This window comes from Paralichthys olivaceus, chromosome 22 (genome assembly GCF_024713975.1).
Source record: "Paralichthys olivaceus isolate ysfri-2021 chromosome 22, ASM2471397v2, whole genome shotgun sequence".
In the NCBI taxonomy this organism is placed as follows: Eukaryota; Metazoa; Chordata; class Actinopteri; order Pleuronectiformes; family Paralichthyidae; genus Paralichthys; species Paralichthys olivaceus.
In genome coordinates, this window is record NC_091114.1 from 2,589,777 (window position 1) to 2,610,264 (window position 20,488).

At 41.3% G+C, this 20,488-nt stretch overlaps 1 protein-coding gene across 2 annotated transcripts in view; it reads right to left on the reverse strand.

Moving 5' to 3' along the window:
* Nucleotides 1–20,488, reverse strand: part of eml3 (EMAP like 3) — a 47,925-nt gene that overhangs the window by 11,025 nt on the left and 16,412 nt on the right. The window contains exons 2-12 of one of the 2 annotated variants that reach the window (XM_069518423.1): nucleotides 16,087–16,263; nucleotides 15,151–15,265; nucleotides 14,474–14,974; nucleotides 11,373–11,480; nucleotides 11,092–11,120; nucleotides 5,990–6,025; nucleotides 5,328–5,448; nucleotides 4,798–4,947; nucleotides 1,767–1,836; nucleotides 1,528–1,638; nucleotides 465–560 (exon numbers count right to left, since the gene is read on the reverse strand). In XM_069518423.1, the coding sequence (XP_069374524.1) occupies nucleotides 465–560; nucleotides 1,528–1,638; nucleotides 1,767–1,836; nucleotides 4,798–4,947; nucleotides 5,328–5,448; nucleotides 5,990–6,025; nucleotides 11,092–11,120; nucleotides 11,373–11,480; nucleotides 14,474–14,974; nucleotides 15,151–15,265; nucleotides 16,087–16,263 (1,514 nt within the window). The remainder of the gene's footprint in view (nucleotides 1–464; nucleotides 561–1,527; nucleotides 1,639–1,766; nucleotides 1,837–4,797; nucleotides 4,948–5,327; nucleotides 5,449–5,989; nucleotides 6,026–11,091; nucleotides 11,121–11,372; nucleotides 11,481–14,473; nucleotides 14,975–15,150; nucleotides 15,266–16,086; nucleotides 16,264–20,488) is intronic. The other variant, XM_069518424.1, reaches the window with a different exon arrangement.

Genomic DNA, 20,488 nt, shown 5'->3' on the forward strand with positions numbered 1-20,488 from the left:
CAGTGTGTCACATCCACTGCTACTGCTGGATCTGCTGAGCGTGTCTGTGAGTCCGCCAATAACATCCTGTTGTTTTTCGCACCTCACCTCATGTCTCTCTCACTGAGCCTCCCAAACTCGCCTGCAACCCCCCCGGTGCAGTTTAAAGGTTCAGAGTGTAGGATTTATGTCGCCGTGAGGTTGCCCAATCCCTCCCCTCACCCTCCCCCTTACTAAAGAAACATGATGGTACCTCAACGACCTGATCCCTATGTAAATAACAAAGAGCTCGTTCTAAATAATTTTTTACTCTTGGGTGATTGTACACACATGAAAACCTTATGATTATTATATTCCAGTTTTGCTGGCGGATCCTCCAAAATCAGTATATTAACGCCCGTATTATAACAACTCTTATTATTGCATCATGGTTAATAAAAATTCATGACTAAACCCATTAGGCTCATGTAGGTTCTTCTCTTTACCTTGACCTCTGCGTACTTGGTGCCCTTGTTGCAGTCCCATACTGACAGCATGTGCTCATTAGAGTCATCGATCACACACAGGAAGGCTCCGGAGTCCTGGAAACAACATCACAGAACACACAAGGGCCAGTCAACGTTTAGCATGATGCACATTTCCACAGCACTGATTCAATCAGCACTGAATCAAATCACTGATGTCCTATAAATTAGACTGTGGCATTTTCATTGGTATGAAGCAACTGTAAGAACCTTCACAAAGACTTATAGGAGAACTGATGCTGTGTTTTTCCTTTTTTGTGAAACAACTGTTAAAGGAGATATGTTTCAATTAAAGGCCAGCTCCTCAATACAGTTGGGCTAAATCATTCGTAAATAAGTATTTGAGATTCTACAGTACTAGCGCAGTGGCTGTTCTAAACCTGCCTGTTTGGAATGGGCTGTTTGCTTGGCTCCAGAGCTACTCCAGGAATATTCCATGTCAATAATGAGGTCTCCTCAAACAGTTCTACAATATACTGTTGCCATTTTATTGTTAATATGCTGGACATTAAGTGCAGATCTTTTTATAAACTATCTCAGGTGCAGAGCAAAGTAACTAAACTTTGTGTTCATACTTGATGGGGAACCATGTAACGTTGGTTGCCTTTGACATCAGGGGTTTTCACACCAAACATTTGGACTTGTCTTAGTAGGAAAAGTAAAGGATTGGTACTGTTTACCATGTTGTTGCTATGTCACAAAGGTCTCTGTGTCTGTATGGTGAAAATGATCAAATAATCAAAATGATCACAGGCAGTGATTTGGACCGGTTGCCAAACCACTGCTAGATTTGATCTGAAGATGTGGAGGAAGTCATGTTCAACTCGGATGAGTGAAGGAACACTGCTCAACCCCCACTGACAACTCCAGAGCTCTGGTCACATGTTTATTTTTAATTCTTATTAATACTGTGTCCAAATCACACCAGTCTCTGGAGCACTTAGAATATCAAAGTGTAAAGTCAAAAAAGTTGAACAGTTCGTGAGACAGACAGACAGTATGTAGATGTTACACATGTACTCACGGCAAAAGAAAATGCAACTGATCCAACTCCCTTCTGGAAGGTTCCAAGGCCGATCTGCTGCAGCGTCACCAGGGAGGTGGAGTCCCAGATATGAACACAGGGCTGCAGGGGCTAACATACATGCACAAACTTTATCGCTCATGATGGTTTGAGTTTCAAAGTGAACTGTAAAATACAGAAATGCATTGTATAGCATTTCAAAAGCTTCCAGGGGCCTTGCATTAGATTGCAGTAGTCACCTTGCCGTCTTTGTCCACCCCTGCTGTTTGGCCAGATGCCACTCTCACTTTGTCAGGATGAAGGGTAAGACTGCAGGAGAAGGAATTCAACTCAATAACAGGAAGGTACAAAACACATTTAAATATCCTGGTGCAGTACCTGTTCTAAACCTGTCTGTTTGGAACTGGCTGTTTGCTTGGCCTACATTGATTGTCTGGAGCCACTTCAGAATTATTCCTTGACATTTGTGAGGCCTCCTCAAACACTTACTGTCATTTTTTGTTGCTTGTGTGCAGAGCTTTTTGTAAACACTCTTTGGTGCAGAGCAAAGTTAGAAAACTCTTCTTCAATCCTACCTGCATTGAATATTTAATTCATAGTCAATGTTTTCATAAAATTAAATTGAATGTGCAATATTAGATTTACTGAATTGCTGTAATTTTTGGCTATTCCTAAGGTCTGTTAAACAATCAACACAATCTACAGACTCAAGTTCACAAGCAGCAAAAAAAATGAATGTGGTGCATTTACATTGAACAGGAAGTGATTCTGTGGATGTTGTTGCCATGATGGAAATCAGCTCCGGGGCTGTCTGTCTGTGTCTCATTTATTAATTAATGATTATTTGTTATCGGAGAAAAATTATCTGGCACAATTTTGACAGTTTGACCCAGTTGCTGACCAATGCTGTAGTTTATCTGAAGTCATAGAACAGGACGCGTTCAACTCAGTCCACAGACTGATTGTTAGCACACTGCCCTGTCCCTACTTACTACTACAGGGCATTGGTCGCGTGTTTATCTAATTTATATAAATGAAATGAACCTCCTCTACAAATCGCACCAAACTCTGCAGTGCACTCTCCTTGTTCATTATCACTACACATGCACAGCGTGAAGCCAATTAGATGAACAGTTCATGCGATATGAGTACCACATACAGACACACAGACGTCTGTGGAATTAGCAGATAGACTGCCCGCTGGCAAAATATCTTTATGGGATTGTATCCGTCACGACTTAATGTCCGAAGGGTTCTTACACATATTTTGCATAGATATATTCACAGTGAATGTAATGCTCAGAATTTTATAACTTGTTCCTCAAGCTAAAATAATTAAGGATTATCACCCTATTATTATCCACGTGTAAGCAAATAGTTACCCGTTTACACAACCAGCAAACACATAGCAACACAAGCTTTTTCAAATCATACAAACAAATCATGTTTTTGTTAACCTGATGAATGTACATGAAATACTCACTCCTCTGTTAGCTCTGTTTTCATCTCCACCAACTCCAGACAAAACAACTGTCTCTTAAGGTGCTAAATGCTGCACTGTGTATTATAGTCTGTGGACACTCACACAAACAGCTGTACAGACCATGGACATGTACTTCTTCTATGTATATACATGTTTGGAGTCCATCAGGACAAGGGTACGTGCAGTAGTGGCGATGGGGAACATCTACACAAAGCCTTACATACATCTTCTGATTACGACATTTATATCCCTCGAACTCTAGCAGACCCTCACGTAATAGCGGATGTACAAAGCATAACAGTAGCTTAACTGTGTCTGTCTGAACCTGGAACTAGGCAGGTAGATGTAGTGGCTTTATCAAAGCCTTTTCACTGAAAGCTGAAAAAATCAGTATGAGTGAGGGGACCTGCAGAGGTTTCACAGTCATTTAACTCATTGTGTTAATAGCGTTTGCAGCTTTAGTTTTCACGCCCCTCGTTGTCAGAGCCTGTTTGAACACTGTGATAGATATTAGCAGGTGTCCTCCCTGATAATACTCGGTTAAGCCAACTCTGTCTCTGCCGAGTCACACAGCAGCCCAAAAAAGACTGTGACAAAAAAGGGGAGAAAACATGAGTTGACAACTAAAGAAATGTAATATATTTACATAAAAAGAAAATTGCTCTGATCCATCAGGGAAAAGGAAACTGCCTCAGTGATAGCGAGCCAAATAGAAATCATACAAAGGAACACATTGACAGACTTAATAATGCTGTAAAACTAATTGTAATTCAGCTTGATTGTTAGGTCAGTTCAAAATGTAAAATAAAGTCAGTTCTTGAACCTCAAGAGTCAGTTCTTGCTTCCAGATCTAATGTGCTGGAACACTCAACTACAGAAATAAAAACAGTGTCACTGCCTAAATAACTATGGACTATAATGTAGGAACAGTTCAACCCTCATTTCCTCCGAGCCATCAAGCATTTGGAAACCAAAGTAACTCCCTCCCCATTATTTCAGGAATGTAATGTTCTTGGACTTTGTATATGAATTTGGGAAAAAAAGATAAATCAATTATTTTACACGACTCTGACAACCAGTCTGTCACAGTCTGTTCAGCCCTGCTCATTTATGTCCAAAATGGATTTACGTCATCCAGCCTAAACAAAGTAAGTCTCATGATTTGCTCATGTCGCTCATATTGATGGCTTTATGTTGTTGTATCATCAAGAGGCTGGCATGAGTTTGGACCAATCAGTGCGAGTTGTCGAGAAAACTGAATCCTCCACTGGAGCTGACTGTGTGGTATTTGGCATCACAGTGGTTACAAGTTATTTTAGTAAAAGGGTTGTAATCAGTGCCCTTATTTTCAGACTGAAGGCATTTATGGTATATGTGTCAGGTAGACAAGGGTACAGACAAGTTAATGCCATCAGTGGTACGTTTTGTGAATATAATCTTTTTGCTTTTACATCTAAAAGTAAATCATCACATTGGACTTTCCCTAATTTTATCTTCTTTTTTTTTTACACTTCAGCAAGGCTCTACCCAAAATATTTAACATTAAAATACGCCCACCAACAGATTCAAATGTCTCAGACTATTTAACTGTATACAAAAAAATGTAAGTTGTAGTTTAAGAGGAGAATAAAATGGCGGAACCTTTTCTTAAAAACCATGTGTATTCATAAACCCAATATTTCAGTGCACACTCTGAACAGTCTGCCTCTTCTCATCTCATTATAAGTAAATTCATTTCATTTCATCTTGTATACTGATGCTGATGATACACATGCTCTTGTACTGACCAGCGGACGCAGTCTGTGTGTTTGCGATAGTGCCGCTGTGTTCGGTTGTTGATGTGGTAAAGCACAATGACACAGGCAATGAAGTACACTGCCTCGCCTGTAGGGAGAAAGTACAGGTTGGCCCGACAGTCACGTCCCCGGTAACCATAGCTGACAGGACAGAGTCAAGGACGCACTCATGTTAACCACTGGTCCATTTCATTCAGTAAAGCAACCATCTGGAACTATGCAGACCTTGTATTTTAAACATAGTCAATGTTATATAAAGGTGGATACATGAATGATGCTAGTTTACATTTCTGACCAGCCCTTTTAAAAAATATGGCACCCACAACATTACACTTAAATCTGTGGTTGACTCTCGCCCTCACAAGCCAGACTGTTATTGTCCTCGGACACATTGTGTGGCTTGAACCTAGGAGATGAGCCCACAATGCAATCAGCATTGCACTGCAGTTTCTGAATGTAACATAACCCTCAAAAATAGAAACAAGAGGCTGAACACTGCTGTGGCTTTTTTGGAAGGATACACCCAGTCAAGCTCCAGTCTCTCCGAGGGCGGCTCCATCTTCAGGTCTTCATAGTTCTGGATGTTAGATGGGACGTACATGGTTATCGGCCGGCCTCGGATGAACATTTTGATCGACTGTCCTAGGAGACAAAGACAGGAGAGAAGGAATAATGTAGCAGTAAACAGTTGACCTATATGTACCATGTATTCTACACCCATTTCCATACAGTCCTTTTTGTAACTCAGTTGTAGAGAGGTTCTCTATTTGAAAGAGTTTCATTTTAATTACAGGATTTTATCTCTACATTCTCTGTTTAATAACTATATCATACATTTCCCGGCGTTATGGATTGCTCCTTTTAGTTCTGTAATACAAACTCAACATTTCCACATGCTTTAATTGTTGCCTTGGTAAACACTATATCAGGAGAGGGAAATCTCCAGCTTCTGGCCCAAATACAGTACAGTCCACGAGAAAATTTGATGCACCCATTGAAACAATAAATTAAGAAGAAACTCAGATATACAGCAAAAGAAAACAAGTAGGCTAACATGTTCCTGCTGTCATGTCACAGTCAGCATGAGGGAAACACACATGTAGGCTTATACGTGTCAGCCTGCTCTGTTCCTTCCCTGCATAAAAATAGCTTAAGATGCACAGTGATATAATTGTGGGTCTACCTTGGCTGTAGGTTCCTCTTCTGGACCCGGGAGAGCCTGTGTGAGATTTAAAGCCAATGTTAGCCATATAAATAAACACAGAGATACTTTGAGCTTTAAATCACAGCGGAGTCCATCTGGCTTAGGTATATAAACACTGAATCTCAATCTGGATTATGTTTTATATTTCCATTAGCAGCAGATTGAAAAGTGAATTCTTAAATGGAGGGTCCATGGGGATGAGTGCAATGACACCTTGAGGAGAGATTTACCAAGACAGGATCCTCATTAAAACAACAGTCATGAGACAGCGAAGGAGAGGGAAGAAGTAAGATACACTCATTATTGTTTGGACTCTATTAAAAAGGAGGATAAGAACACTGGTCACCACCATTCATGGGAGAGTAATGACAAAATGAGTCCCAAGATGGGCAGTACTACCAGAAAAGGTAGAAAAATATTCAAGGACTTTACTGCATTTACAAAAAAATGATTTCAGATTTTTGAAAAGGTTTTGCAAAACAAAGGCTGGATACCAGTTACATTTGTATGCCTCCAAGCCAGTAGCCAGAGGCCAGAGGCATTATGTTTTCAAGTTGTTTGTAATTTTGTTTTGTAACCCAACCCGTTCTTGTGAATATGTTATCTTGAGAAAGCCTTGAGGGAATTTACTCCATTTTTGTAGAAATGTCAGTTGGACTAAAAGATAACCTGATCGGATTTTGGTGGTCGCAGTGACCTTGTTATATTTACAGAGAATACCCACAGGGAATTTAATTATTGGCACTAGCTAGTATCAGACAATTACTTGGGCTCGAGGATGCCCTGATTAGAATCAAAGGTCGAAGTCGCAATGAACTCACAAAACCCTTTTTCCTCCAGAACATGTTATCTTAAGAACTCCTCCAGAGACTCTCTTTGACTCACTCATTAACTGATTGTATTTGGATTGTCAAAGGTCACCGTGAGTTCATACGATCCTTGGAACAAAATGTATGTAGACTGACACTGCATTGGTTGGTGGAGGCATACAACCAGAGGTCAGTAATTCTGGTTTCGCTGACGTCAACATTATACCTGAGCTTACCAAAACAACACAACACTTTTTCTGTGCCATGATCTGAAGAAAAATAAAAGCTGTTTTCATTCACTCCCGAACTGTCAAATTTAAATGTGCATGCTGAAATGTGCATTCTCATTACTACACCTCTCGTTTGACACATTGGCAGAAAAAGCATATTTAGCCTTTTGCCATGGCAGCAGCTGACTAACAACTAAGAGACCACATTGCGTGTTAACATCAGTTGTGCACTGCTAACTGGAGAACATCTTAATGCTTAATGTAGAGCCTATGAATGATGATGCAAATCCTTTTCCTATTTTCAACAAGTTACCACCAGTCAGCTGTGGTTTGTGGTGTTATTCTAAATATTGATAGCAAGATTCAAATTGTTACTGCAAATGTATGTAGATCAATTGCAAATATCTGTTACCTGTCTCCTTGATTACTAATCATCAATATGTGTTTGTCTCAGTCTACCCCTAAAATATCTTTAATTTCTGCTGGTCTTCAATGACAGGAAGCCTTAATCCTTTGTTCCAGTCTGAAATTGTCCAAATGTTTACTGATGAAATAATAGATTTTTAAAAAGGTACAAATCTGACCGGGCAGTCACTGTCAGGGACAGTTTTGGTACTTTCTACTAGAGCAAAGTAAGAAAGAAGGGGAAGACTTGAAAAAAAGCGGTTTTGGCATTCTCCTCAGCAGAGCTGGCCATCCATCATTCAGTCAGGCGAGTTGGAGTGGTGCGGCAGCTTGGCTAACCACACCACAGCCGATGGGATTCAAGGCAGCGCCCATGGCTCAAACAGGCTCTGCAGTGTTTGACTTCACATGAAGTCATGTTAAAAAAGTGATTGCTAGTTTTAAAAAAGGAGGGCGAAATGACTTGTTGAGTGATATTCCTGGTCTAAAAAGGGTATGTTAAGGCATAAAGATGGCCAGCAATGTCAGCAGGTATCTGGGTAGGTTTTCCAAATATTCGGGCTCCCCATATTTTCTTCTCAACACTTCTTAGACACTACTTCACTTATATTATCACTGTATTTGAGGCAATGAATGAATATCAAGATTGATGACATGTCTCCACTTCCTCCCACCGTATAAACCAAAATAGTGCTGCCATCTCATGGTGTCCCCAAAATCCAAAGTGTGCCCAGTAATCGTGGAGTTGCATTGACAAGGTCGTGCCAATACACCTGCCCGACCGATGACAAGTCAATTTCAGCTGTCATGACATCACTACAGCAACAAATACCTAAAACACTTGAACTCAAGTGTGATGTCAACTACCTGTAATGACCTAAACCATCTCTGAGGGTTTAGGTCATTATGGTGCATCCTCCGCTAACATGGAGGGGGTGGGATTTATGACACCACCAGCCACCAGGTGATGATTAAAATGTTTTGGCTTCACTTTTGGGAGCTCAGGTTGTCCATCTTAATCAATGACTGTAATAGTTATTTCGATTTGATCACCTTTCACACATTTAACCTTTGGTAGTAACTGATTTTTGAAAGAACAAACATCTTCTTAGTGAAAAGAAAGAAAGAAATGATACCTAATATGAGGTAGATATGGTTTTATATCTCTGAATTAATTGCCTAACTTAGGAATAGGTTCGGTTTTTTATCTAGTTTGTTTTGGAATTTTGCTTTTACTTTGGTTTTCTTGCTGAGAATAAGATGAGGAAAAAAATATAATAATCTGCACCATGGTTAAAGTTTTTGTTTTGTCTGATATCCGTAGGATTATTCCAAAACTACTGAACCAATTTCCATGAAATTTTGAGAAGGGGTGACACATGAAGAACCCATTACATTCTTTAAAAGATTTTATTGCCACTTCGGGTGTTAGTATTAGTCATGGCGGAGGTATGCACTCTCTGACCACCCAAGTTAACATGTTGTTTCTTATTAGTTTAATTTTTTTTACACAAACAAAAATGTAAGTTATGTGATGGCACAACTAATGCAGCCCAGATAACCATATCAAATAATGTTGCACTCATTCACAGTGCCTCAGTGAAAATCTAACATGACTTCAGATGTGCTGCTTTGCCAATTTTACTGCAGGGAGTTGCTTTTTGAAAAGTCGGCCAACAACTTTACATTTATTAATTGAAAATGATAAATCTTAAGTAAAAAAAATATCAACTGCACTGTCTGTTACATTTTAGTTCTGTCAAATTTGAGGAACTACAAATAAAAGGTGACTGTCCTGTTTTCCCCATGTCAATAAGTACTGTTAAGTCAACATCCCTTTTGTCAACATGGGAGCTGTGGCAGTTGTTGCCACGAGCACTTATTCATGTTAATTAAGTTATTACAGTTATTATTTATTTTAAGTCCACTTACAACTACCTGTGCAACAGCACAATCAATCTACTCCCTACTTGTTGCCAAATTTAAAGCAATGGTCTGAGGGAACAGGTTTAAAACCAGGGTACAGAAACTACAAATAAACAGAGTTCTGATCGAAGCCAGATCTCTGATTGAAGCTACTTGAGGTGCATCTCCATTACTATATACAAGCTGAAATAAAACCCTCTGAGGGGCCAGCGGATAGCCGAGTGGTTAGGGTACAAAACAGCATACTGAACCTACTTAGAGCTAGTTTTCCACTAGCTTTAACTGGTAGAGACACTCTCTGCTGTAGGAATGAGGCCTAAAACAAACTGGGCTTACTATAACCAGACCCATGGCCAACACTCATAAAGCTACGCTAACCACAAATGTGGTTGGTTGGGAAATTACTACATGTGTGAAACAGTGAGAAGCTGCCTGGGCACAAGCACAGAAGTACAGTTCAATTCAGGCTTTGCCAATGCCGAAGTCAGGATGTATGAAAACATGGGAAAAGTCCTGAATATAAACATGTGATGGTGATCATAAATAATGAGGGCATTTCAAATCCCCAGAAGCCGTTTTAAATCCATGCAGCGTATTTGTTCCACTACAGGTTTTACTTGAGGCAACATTCATTGGACAAAAACACATCTTCCTGTGCTGTTTTTGGTCACCTGCCAATCAAAAGGCCCTGCATTAATGCAAACATCTCAGTTGTCCCTCGACTGTAGATACTTTTCCTCAGGCAGGCGGCAAACTTACTAAAAATTACTTTTTGTACTGAGGTGGTTAATCCTGGGCTGTGTCTGCAATCGCTCACTTTATATTGAGCTAGCTCTTTGGTAGTGATGTCTGAACGTTCACTATATAGTGCACCCATTGTTTCCCATATAATTGTATGAAATATATTGTACAACCGAGCAATATAAACCATCATGCACTGTGCTTGAGAGACGAGAGTAGCGAGGGCAGCAGGAAAAACCTGAGCTGTTGTAAAAATGTAAATATGAGCAGGGCACCAAAAAGGTTTATTTCTACATTTAAAGTTAAACGTTTATTTTTCACTTAGCATTAATACCAAGTAAAAAACTAAACATTTAAAATGTATTGTGGGATTTTCGATTGGCCAACGTCTTATCCTGACACAATGATGTCATTACCGGCGCAGAGAAAACGCACCGAGTAGTGTTTTTTTTTCCCAATGAGCTCATTTTGTAGTGCTCTGCATAGAACCTATATAGTAACATAGGAGGAAGTGAAAGAGTGAGTGATCTTGGATTCAGCCCTGGTTTTCCTCTTCTGCATTTTAGCTTCTCTTTCCATTCACCAATAATTAAGATGATGTCACAAATGCAGGCTCCTAGCATCATCATTTTGTTCAGCATTACACAAATACAATATTTCTGCTCAGGTTTTACCAAATCCTTTAAAACATGGTTAATTCAACTGTGACATCATTGTGGAGGCTGAAGTTTGCGCTGCTGTTGAACTGTACGGCAATTTACTTGGAATGTGTTTCTTTTATTTATCCTTATTGTTATAAATAACCAAGTTACGAGAGTTGCCATAAAACATTTTAGTTTTTTTCCCCAGGTAAAGGTAGAAGCAGTCAAAAACAATTAGATATTGATACAAGTGATGAACACTTCAGTGAGTGATGTCACTGCCGGTCAAACTTAGTCTAGACAGAAAAAGACAGAAAGAGCACTCATACCTGCACTGGAAACCAGCTCCTTAGCTCGGCTGTGGAGACAGAAAGCAACATGTGAGACGGATATGTGAAATTTTATTTCAAACACATTCCAGGCCCTGACTTCAGAATCAGATGGTGTGTGTCTGTCGGGGGTTTTCATGGGAATGGAATTTTCTTATTATTCTTAGGGACTATCAGTCACACTGTTCTTTGATGAGATATGTGAGGCTGCAGCAGCCATAGGAAAAAGTGAGCAGTGTGACTGTGTGGTGACAGCTGTGAGTGATGGCAGCGTGGCTCACTTCTCCAAGCTCGGGGAGCGCGCGAGGAGGTTAGCTGAGGACGCCGCCTTCTTATCCAGACGTTTCCGCCTTTCCGGGTTCCCCAGCTTCTCACTGTTTCTACGAACCCTAGAGCGTAACAGGAAAAGAATCATCTTCAGCTTCCAGGAGTAGAAACTCAATTTTTGTCTACACAGTAGTAGTAATAGTAATCAAATGCATGCAAACTCTTTGGAAATAAAAAGCGTGAAACATGCAGAAACATGCACGTTCATTTTATGTTTATGTCATTTCCATAATACCATCCATCCACGATCTATACTGCATTTTGTGGATTGTGGGGGGGGGGGGGGGCTAGAGCTAATCCCAGCTGACATTGGACTGGGTACCCCCTGCAGGGCTGACATACAAGACAAATAATGTCTCACAACTACACTCACACCTACAGTCAATTTAGAGTCTCCAATTAACCGAACTCGAATCTGTTCATCTTTGGACTGTGGGAGGAGACAAATCCAATGCAGACGCAACGAGCATGTGAACACGCAAACTCCACACAGAAAGAACCGAGAACCTTCTTGCCGTGAGGCGACAACGCCAACCACCGCACCACCGTTCCACTCTTCATTTTCATATGTTTCAAATATCAATCTTCGTCCTATTACAACTTGGGTTTTATTTTCAAAGTACATTGCATTCACCAGACAAACTGAGTAGTTACCATCGCTTCACCTGTCGGACTTCTGCACAGATCCAGTTTCTAATAAAACCAGAGGCAGATTTTCCAGTGAACTAGCTGCTGATGATTTTGCCAGTTGAAAGTACATATTTTATCAGCTATAGCTATTTACCTAATTATCACTAACGACCTTGTTGTAATTTAGTTTACAGCTTCATTGTTCTTGTATTACACTGTAAAACTGATTAGCCCCATTAAGAGTGCAATATAGTAATACAAATAAAAAAAAGCTCTGTTGGCATGTTTACTATAGAAATACATTTTACATGAGAAAAGGTTTTTGACATTTTGAACCTTGTCTGGCAAACCTCCCCAATTCCATTACAGGGGCGAACAGAGCTGCTAATGTTTCCTTAAATTCTGGAACAGTATCTCTCCACATTGTTTCACTGCCTCCCACACAGTGGATGTTCCACTCCTACATGGTGCTTGTTCTCACGTCACCTGTAAGCTCACACAATTATTAAGTTAAATAAAATGCAAACTCTTCAGCCTTGGAAAAAAGCTGAAGTTTTGTTGGACCTTGAGCCTTCCAGAGCTTCAGCAGGAAGAGAAAGCCCCAGGTTTATAGACCTGCGGCTTAATTAAGATTAGACAGTTTCTTTTTAGGTCGGGAGTTCAGTGAATTATCAGTTACTGCCAATCTGAGAAGAGCATGAACTTTAGCAGAGCAGGTGATCCGACAGGTTGTAAAGAAGCCAACAGTCATCTGAACCACTTAATTTGGAGGGAAAATTAAAGTGAGTGGCACCTGAAATTTCACTTATAATCCCTCATTGCACAGGAAGACTGCGTTCGCACAACCAGAGTGAACATACTCGATCAAAGTGGGTCAGTAATATCAATTTCCTCTTCCATTTAAGTTTGGAGACATTGGTTAACCACCTGCCTGATCACAAGACTGTCCATGATACTAGATCTCAGCGATGAGCTTGGAGAGTACAATGTTATTATGACTCAGAGCAATTATGAAAATTCAAACCCATGCTGTAATGAACTGGGATTACCATCAATCCCCTTTTTGAAAAGGAACACTAATTTCATACTCAATAATAATCCTGAAACGGTAACTTGAAGACGACTGAACCTAATTTCCTGCGTTAGTGCTGAAGATCTCAAATTGACTAAATGAACAAGCTGTAAACAAACTTTTATTGTCTCGAATGATTTCTTATGGCACACCCCCTGTTTCCTGGAGCAGAGGAGTCACCAGACGGAGTGTCATGGGACCAAAAAAAACTTTGCCGTCTACTGTCAACCCTGGCCTCGGACCACATCTCTGCACTGCTAGTCTTTAAATAAAGTGTTGAATGTCAAGGTGAAGTCACAACTTTCCCAGTACCTCAGGTTTCCATAGAGGGGCATGACAGAGCTGAGCTGAGAGGGTAGAGCACATGTTATTCATTACCAACGGAACCCCTGTTAAAGGCCACAACAAGGAAGTAGGCCTAGACAACACCTGCATGCACAAGCAAATACACAAGTAAACAAAAGCAGCAGTGTGCCAGCATTGTGATTCCCAATCACTGTTAGAACAGAAAACTCTTCAGGTGTTAACAGTGGAGATCTGAGAAATCACTGGATGCAAGAGATCCTTGTTGATTGAGGAGGAAAATGATTAAAAGGTTATAAAAGAACAGCATTTAAAACATTGGTTTTTTTGTGTGTGTGTTTGTGCAAAACCCAGTTCAATGGCAGATCCTCTGTGTCAGTGTGTGAACTCTGCACATCTGCAACATCTTACAGAGCCATCAACCTGAATACTTAGTGGCTACAATGAATTGGTTGATGATGAGGTTGATTTGTTGGATATTAACTTTGATGCACACAGTCTGGACAGATATGTCAGTTCAAAACATTCTCTGACCATGAAAGGTTGCATCTGTACACTCATGAAACCCCCCCCAACCTTTCTTTTTCAGTCCCATGTGTATACATGCTGTAACCCTAATCCTACCCTTTTCATACATTATGCTGTGTACAATTTCCCCAGCATCACATTTTCCACTTGGCTCTGTTTGCCATACAGCTAATCTTGGAAATGTCACTCAGTGTGGACGATTGCCGCTATTATGTTATGCCATGGCTTTATGCTTCCCCAGGCCCCCACTCAAACACATGGAAAAGAAAGCACGTGCAGGTTAGAGTGAACATGATGACAGAGCATGTCATTCCCCTTGGGTTTCCTTCTATAACACGGCATAATCACACCCTGGCAACCTGACACTGACGGTTTAATAAGAGGGTTTGCGGACCAACTGGGGTTTGCAGTCACACGAGTCAGAATCAGAGAAAGGGTTGAATTATCAGACAAAAGCCATGCAGTCGATCACAAGACAGAAGATGATTATGAAGACAGCAGTGGTGAGGCGAGCTCACGCACAGAGGCGCCTTCTGTCCTTCCTGGATGGGGGCCAGGGGTCCGCAGCGTGAGCTGTGATTCTGGTCAGAGGTTCTGACTGAGGGCGAGGCAGAAGCCACCTCCTCTGGTGAGCAGCTTCCATCCTGGAAGTCCTCCCTCTGGATGCCTCTGATTGTGGTGGGCTGGATGGGCTCCTCCACTGATGACGTCCAACTCAGCTCCTTTTCCTGCTCCCCTCCTGCTTCTTCATCTTCATCCTGCTCATCATCCTCCTCTTCCATACCAGGGACACGGTGGAGCTTGGCCCGTGTCCCCTCAACAGGTTGTCCTGGAGGGAGGGCGTCCTCCAGGTTCAGGCTTTGGACACATCTGGAGAGAGAGATCATGTCCTGCACAGCATCCTGCCCTCTGAAGATGGGATCTGTCTGGGTTGACCTGTCCAGTGTTACTGGTCTGGGTTCTGTGGACTTCAGGCTTCCTATGTGGCCATTGGCATTGGTCACAATGCTGTCTGACAGTTGGCTAGAGGTAGTTCAGAGGTTGAGAGCAACACAGAACAGTCATGTCGGCAGATCACACAGACATCATATGAACACAAGCAGGCCTCTGCATTGACCAGTAGAACAACATGTAAAATAAAATGACTGTGGCCCATCATGCTACTGTATTTCTGAGCCCTTGGCCTGTAGGTCTGGTACCTGGCAGCAGTATGGCGGCTCCCATCGACGGCTGAGCTGGACGACAGTTTTCTGCTGCTGGTGCAACTTTCTGAGCAGGACACTTGATTCAGCGCTCGTGCAGCACCCGGGTTCACTGGGTGGAGAGACAGTTGTCTATTAGTCAGGTAGGAGAGATCCAGTTCTCTGTATGCTCAGCTTTTCCATAGATGTGGGGAAGCATCACGGTGTGAACAATCTAAGGCAGGGTCTCTTAACATGCTATGATACTAGAGCAACGCAATGCCTATGTTTTACCGAAATATAATTATAATTTTAATTTTGATTGACCCTCTGAAAACCTCAACAGCTAAATTCTGGGAGGTTTCTGGAAAAAAATCTTTTAAATCTATTGGTCACTTATAATTGTCATGTTGCTCTTTCAGGATTGGGGCAGACACACATTACGGTGCCCGTGTCCATGTCCTCCCTCATCACTCCCCCACTGACCTGCACTCACTTTACACATTAACAATAAACAACACTAATCAGACATTATTAGGAACTGATCTGTACTTAGGTTTAATTAGTTGATGAGACGCGGGGGGGGGGGGGGAGTCATATCAGGATCTGTGGGGACATAACATATGCATAACATTGCAGCACTAGGTAGGGGGGGAACCCCCGATTGCCACTGGGTATTCGCACATTGATTATCATAGTTATGTGCTGCATCTTGACTTGAACTCTCACTTTAGTGTTATTGAGAATAACTTGATGTGTGGCCTGCATGTAAACCCTCTTGGTCACAAGCTGAATAGAATCTGATGAAAATGTAAAGTTTTTTTTGTTCTTAGAAGACCAAACTAAAAAAAACAGTACTGCAGCTATCAGTTGTGCAGAAAGCCACAGTGACAACAATGTTCTACCATTCGTGAACCATCAGGCTGCAGGTTGAGCATGTTGAAGACCACCTACCTGCAATGAGCTGCTGTTTCAGTAAGGGCAGTAGCTGATCATGGAGGCGGATCCTGCGTAGGGCGTCAGCTAATGAAGATTTCAGCAGCGTGATCTCATCTTCTTGTGCCTGCAGACGCACCTCCATCATGGATGCTCTGTCCGGGAACTCAGCACTGCTGTCTGCTGATACATCATCTACAAAGAGGCCAGAGGGGTCTGTCATGAATAAGGCTCAGAGGGGCAGGGTTTTGAGAGGAAAGCCTGGCTTCTGTGAGCCTGGATTAAACGCTTTCATCAGATTAATCCAAGATCTGCTCTTCCATGACTTGAAATCAGAGGCACGAGACATCAAGCACAGATCACATCAATTCAGCGTAAAAGACAGAACCATGCTGTTGACAGCCATAGTGCAACCTCTATTAAACACTCGGTTGACATATTCAAACAACATTCAACACTTGCACAAGGAGACAACTTTCTTTTCTTTTTTTTTAATAAGATGCAACATAACCAATGAATGATTCACAACTCTGACTGATCAAATAGGACTTGTGTCAGGAAAAACACATTATGATGAATTGGTCATGGGCTGATTTTCTGGCTGGCTGCTTAGAATGTGACACTGGCTTTCTTAACCCACCTGCAGGCAGCCAGTAAAGAGGGTGAAACTGATTTACAATGTATGCTGGCTGAGGTTAGGATGTGGTCTAGGTTTGGGTTATTGTAAGAGTTGAGAGATTAGGCTGTTCCAGAAGCTAGTAGTATAGTAGTAATAGTTAATGTTAGGACGAAGGGCTAGGGAATGCAACATGTCAATGAGGGTCCTCGCAAATATAGACAGATTGTGTTCATATTGAGGGAGAATTACAGATGATTAGAGCATTTTACTCACATGGTCCTGTCCCATGCTTCTCAAAGGCCCTATTGTGAGTGCATGTGTAGGACAAAGCTGGTTCTGGTCCAGAAAGAGTGTGTATATATGTGTGGAATGCCTCCCTCTGGTTCTGGTGACACAGGATGGAAGAAAGCTGTTCATGGCATCAGGGCTGAAAGGAGAATATTTTGTGCTCCAGCTATCCTCGGCTATGTTGGTAGCTCTCGTGATTACTCAGCTGCTGAATTCTCACTCAGCCATTTGAAGTGTTGTTTTTGCGCTGTAGTCCAACAAAGCACAGCTGTTAATTTACCAAGAAGGTCGGAGGAAATGGTTTGGTTTGTTCAGTAATAAGTAGGTAAGAGGTCCTCAGACACCACTCCTCTCTGCACAAATCCTTGGAAGCCACATGGAGTCAATTTTAGCAAAGGGCAACAGTAAAGATCCACAACCTGGAATTACACTGTGCCAGTAATTGTAGCTCCATTTCCACACAGATCTAAATTTTCTGACATTTCTCACAGAACACGCCACCAATCGTCCTGCTCAGAGCTATCTTCCTTAAAATTTAATTGTGGCCCTGGTGGGAACGAAAGTGGCAACGCTGCCAGGTAACACAAACGTTTCAAAGTTCGTTTATAAAAGCAACACAACTGTATATTCTCAAATAGTGGCCTTTCACATTTCCTGGGAGTTTATGAGGTGTTGATTAGAGAAAGAGTCGGACAGTGGTGCTGTGATTAGAAGAAGGTTCCCCGGTTTGAATCTCTGTTCTTTCTGTGTGGAGTCGGTTCTGGAGTTATGTTCTCCCTGTGTTTGCGTTGGGGTTCTCCAGGGACTCTGGCTAATGGATGGATGAATTATAGAAAGTCCTTGATTCCTCATTCATCCTGTTTTACAACAATATTTCATCAGATTTATTTGGAAGCTGTTTTCTCGTATTATTTAGCTTTCAATACACATTAACCACACTAGCTTCCTACCTAATGAGTTCATTGTAATGTATAATTTTGATGTACATACTTACAGCTGGGAACTAATGTTTGAAATTAGGTATAACTCAGTCCATGTTGATGGACAGGGGGTATTGATGATACAGCCATTATCTTGGTCCGCACTAAAGCAGGAAATGATTTATATAGTTATTGTCCATTTACAGTTGTCACTGCCTTATTATAAACACACCAAAAGTGTTAAACACAATGTCACAGTGAACCGTTCGACATGTCAGTTGCTTGTTGTTGATGAGCCATCGCTCTTCAGCAGAGCCGTGGGGAAAAGTCAAATCATTGCCTGCTTCAGCTTTGGATTTCAAACATGTGACACCTCAACCATCTCTCCGAAACACCATGCAATTTTGTGTTTGGTTATAGATTTCATTAATTTGCTTTTTCTATATTTTTGTAAAGGTGGATTGTGGATCGTGGTGGTAGCTGATCATCGACTATAATTACAACAAGACTGCTTGATATACAATATGCCGACTCATTAATGGAAATTGCTCCTCCATTTCATTCGTCATTGCTGCTCCCTTCATCTCTAATCTGACAATTTGATATGTATAAATACTTTAAACATTGATACGCCTTTCCATCAGGTTAAAACTGTTTCTTCTAATCAATGTTGTAAATATTGTAATTGTGCTGATGTGTTCAGTTACACACAGCATCAACTGCACTTCTGTCCGTCCTGGGAGAGGGATCCCTCACATGTTGAGACTTGTGGACTGGTGGAGCAGGGGATCCAACTGCTGACCTTCAGATTTATGGACGGACCAGTCTACCTCCTAAGATAGACTAGTACCACTAAAATCTTATTATAACCATCCCTAGCAGCTACTCTCTAAATGTATCTGTCTGAGTCTGCTGTTTGCTGCTGAGCTGACAGTTTTATAGCTAAAAGCAGCTGAGAGAGATTCTTCATGTTTCACTGTTCGTCTGACATCACATCTGATCATTTGATTGATTGTTACTATACAGTAAACCAGTGATTTGAGAAGCTTTAACATTCACTACCATAGGTATATAGTGCTACAGTCAAACGAAAAAATTGAGATGAGACTAAAACATCCTTTCACCCTTCTGACAGTTGCTTTGTGACGTGTTTGGACAGCTCTTGCTGCGTCACAATGCTGGCTGGGAAATAAAAGATGGTTCTCATAGCCTTGGTTGGCCTACAGTGAACTTGAACTCTGCCTGCACTGCAGCTTATCCACAGATTGGATGATTACGATGGAATCATTCAAACCACGAACCACTTCATTAGCTATATGTTGCTTGATACCCCACTAATTACAACCTGCTACACCCATGGTATCATCTAACGCTGCTTAGCCAGATGTTTGGCACCAACACACGATCAAATGTTAGACTGACAAAGAAAGGTTTCATCAAGATGACGACTTATGTATGTTCACTTTCAAAACAGACCACAACTTAACTGTTGTACACACATGCGAAAAAACCATAGGTACACTCTATGTTTCAACAAACAGCAAAACACCAACATCAAGTGCAACTTTTTTAATTCTTCTCAAAAGCAAACTAACAAGCACAGAACACTACATCTTTATTATTCATTACCGATGCTTACACTTGCCCACTCTTTTCTTGCAGCTGTTACCTGGTGACAGTCAACACCAGTAGATATGAGTGCCTTTGCCAAGCGAGTGATATAAAAGCCACCAGAGGCCTTGTGCATGTGTCGGCACGTCAGCGCTGTGATTCAGCGTGACCTCTCTCCTTTAGTGCAAATGTTTCACTGAAACAGAGGTTTCATCATCACCAACGTTGCGGAACGCCTGGAGCAGATCCACCCTGGCAGAGGAAGAAATGTTCCCTCCAAAATTACGTCGATCTTACTTGCAATACAAGCTGGCCTTCCCTCACCACACTGATGCATGCAGAGTGAAACACAGCCGACAGCTGCATCAGCTGAAGGTTCACTGTGATAAGGAGCCATGGAAACTTCTGGTCAAAAGTGACAAGAAGTTGATTACAGCTTAATGAAGCAGCTTACTGCTCCATTAGTCACATGTGTGTTCTGAGCAGAAACAGGGATCAGCTCAATCGTATAGTCCTGTAGATCTATACAGTTTACAAGTTTTCCTTTTTGAATTTTATTGCGTGAAATTCTTTTGCCAGTGACGATAATGTGTCAAATTAAAAGCAATTTTATGTGTTTAGACACAAAAATACAAAATAGTGGTTAAATGTTGGAAACAAAAAGAAAACCAAACTGGAGCAGGAAAACTCTTCAGCTGCTGTGAAACAGACATGCAGAGAATTTTATAACCAATGATATTTTGTATACTCGGATTCCAAAACATCCCACAGACCTAGAGCGTTCTTAAATCTAAGAGCATTTTTAATTCAATAGAAACTTCTCAAATATCTTAAATTCTTTTTAGATATTCAAATGGAGTGAAAGTGAAGGACTTTTACTTTTATCTTTCACTTCACTTTAAGCAGCGTGATGACACAGCTGCTGATGTGTTCAAAAAGTAACCTGGTTGGTGGGAGTCTGCGTAGGCTGCTCATGTATGTG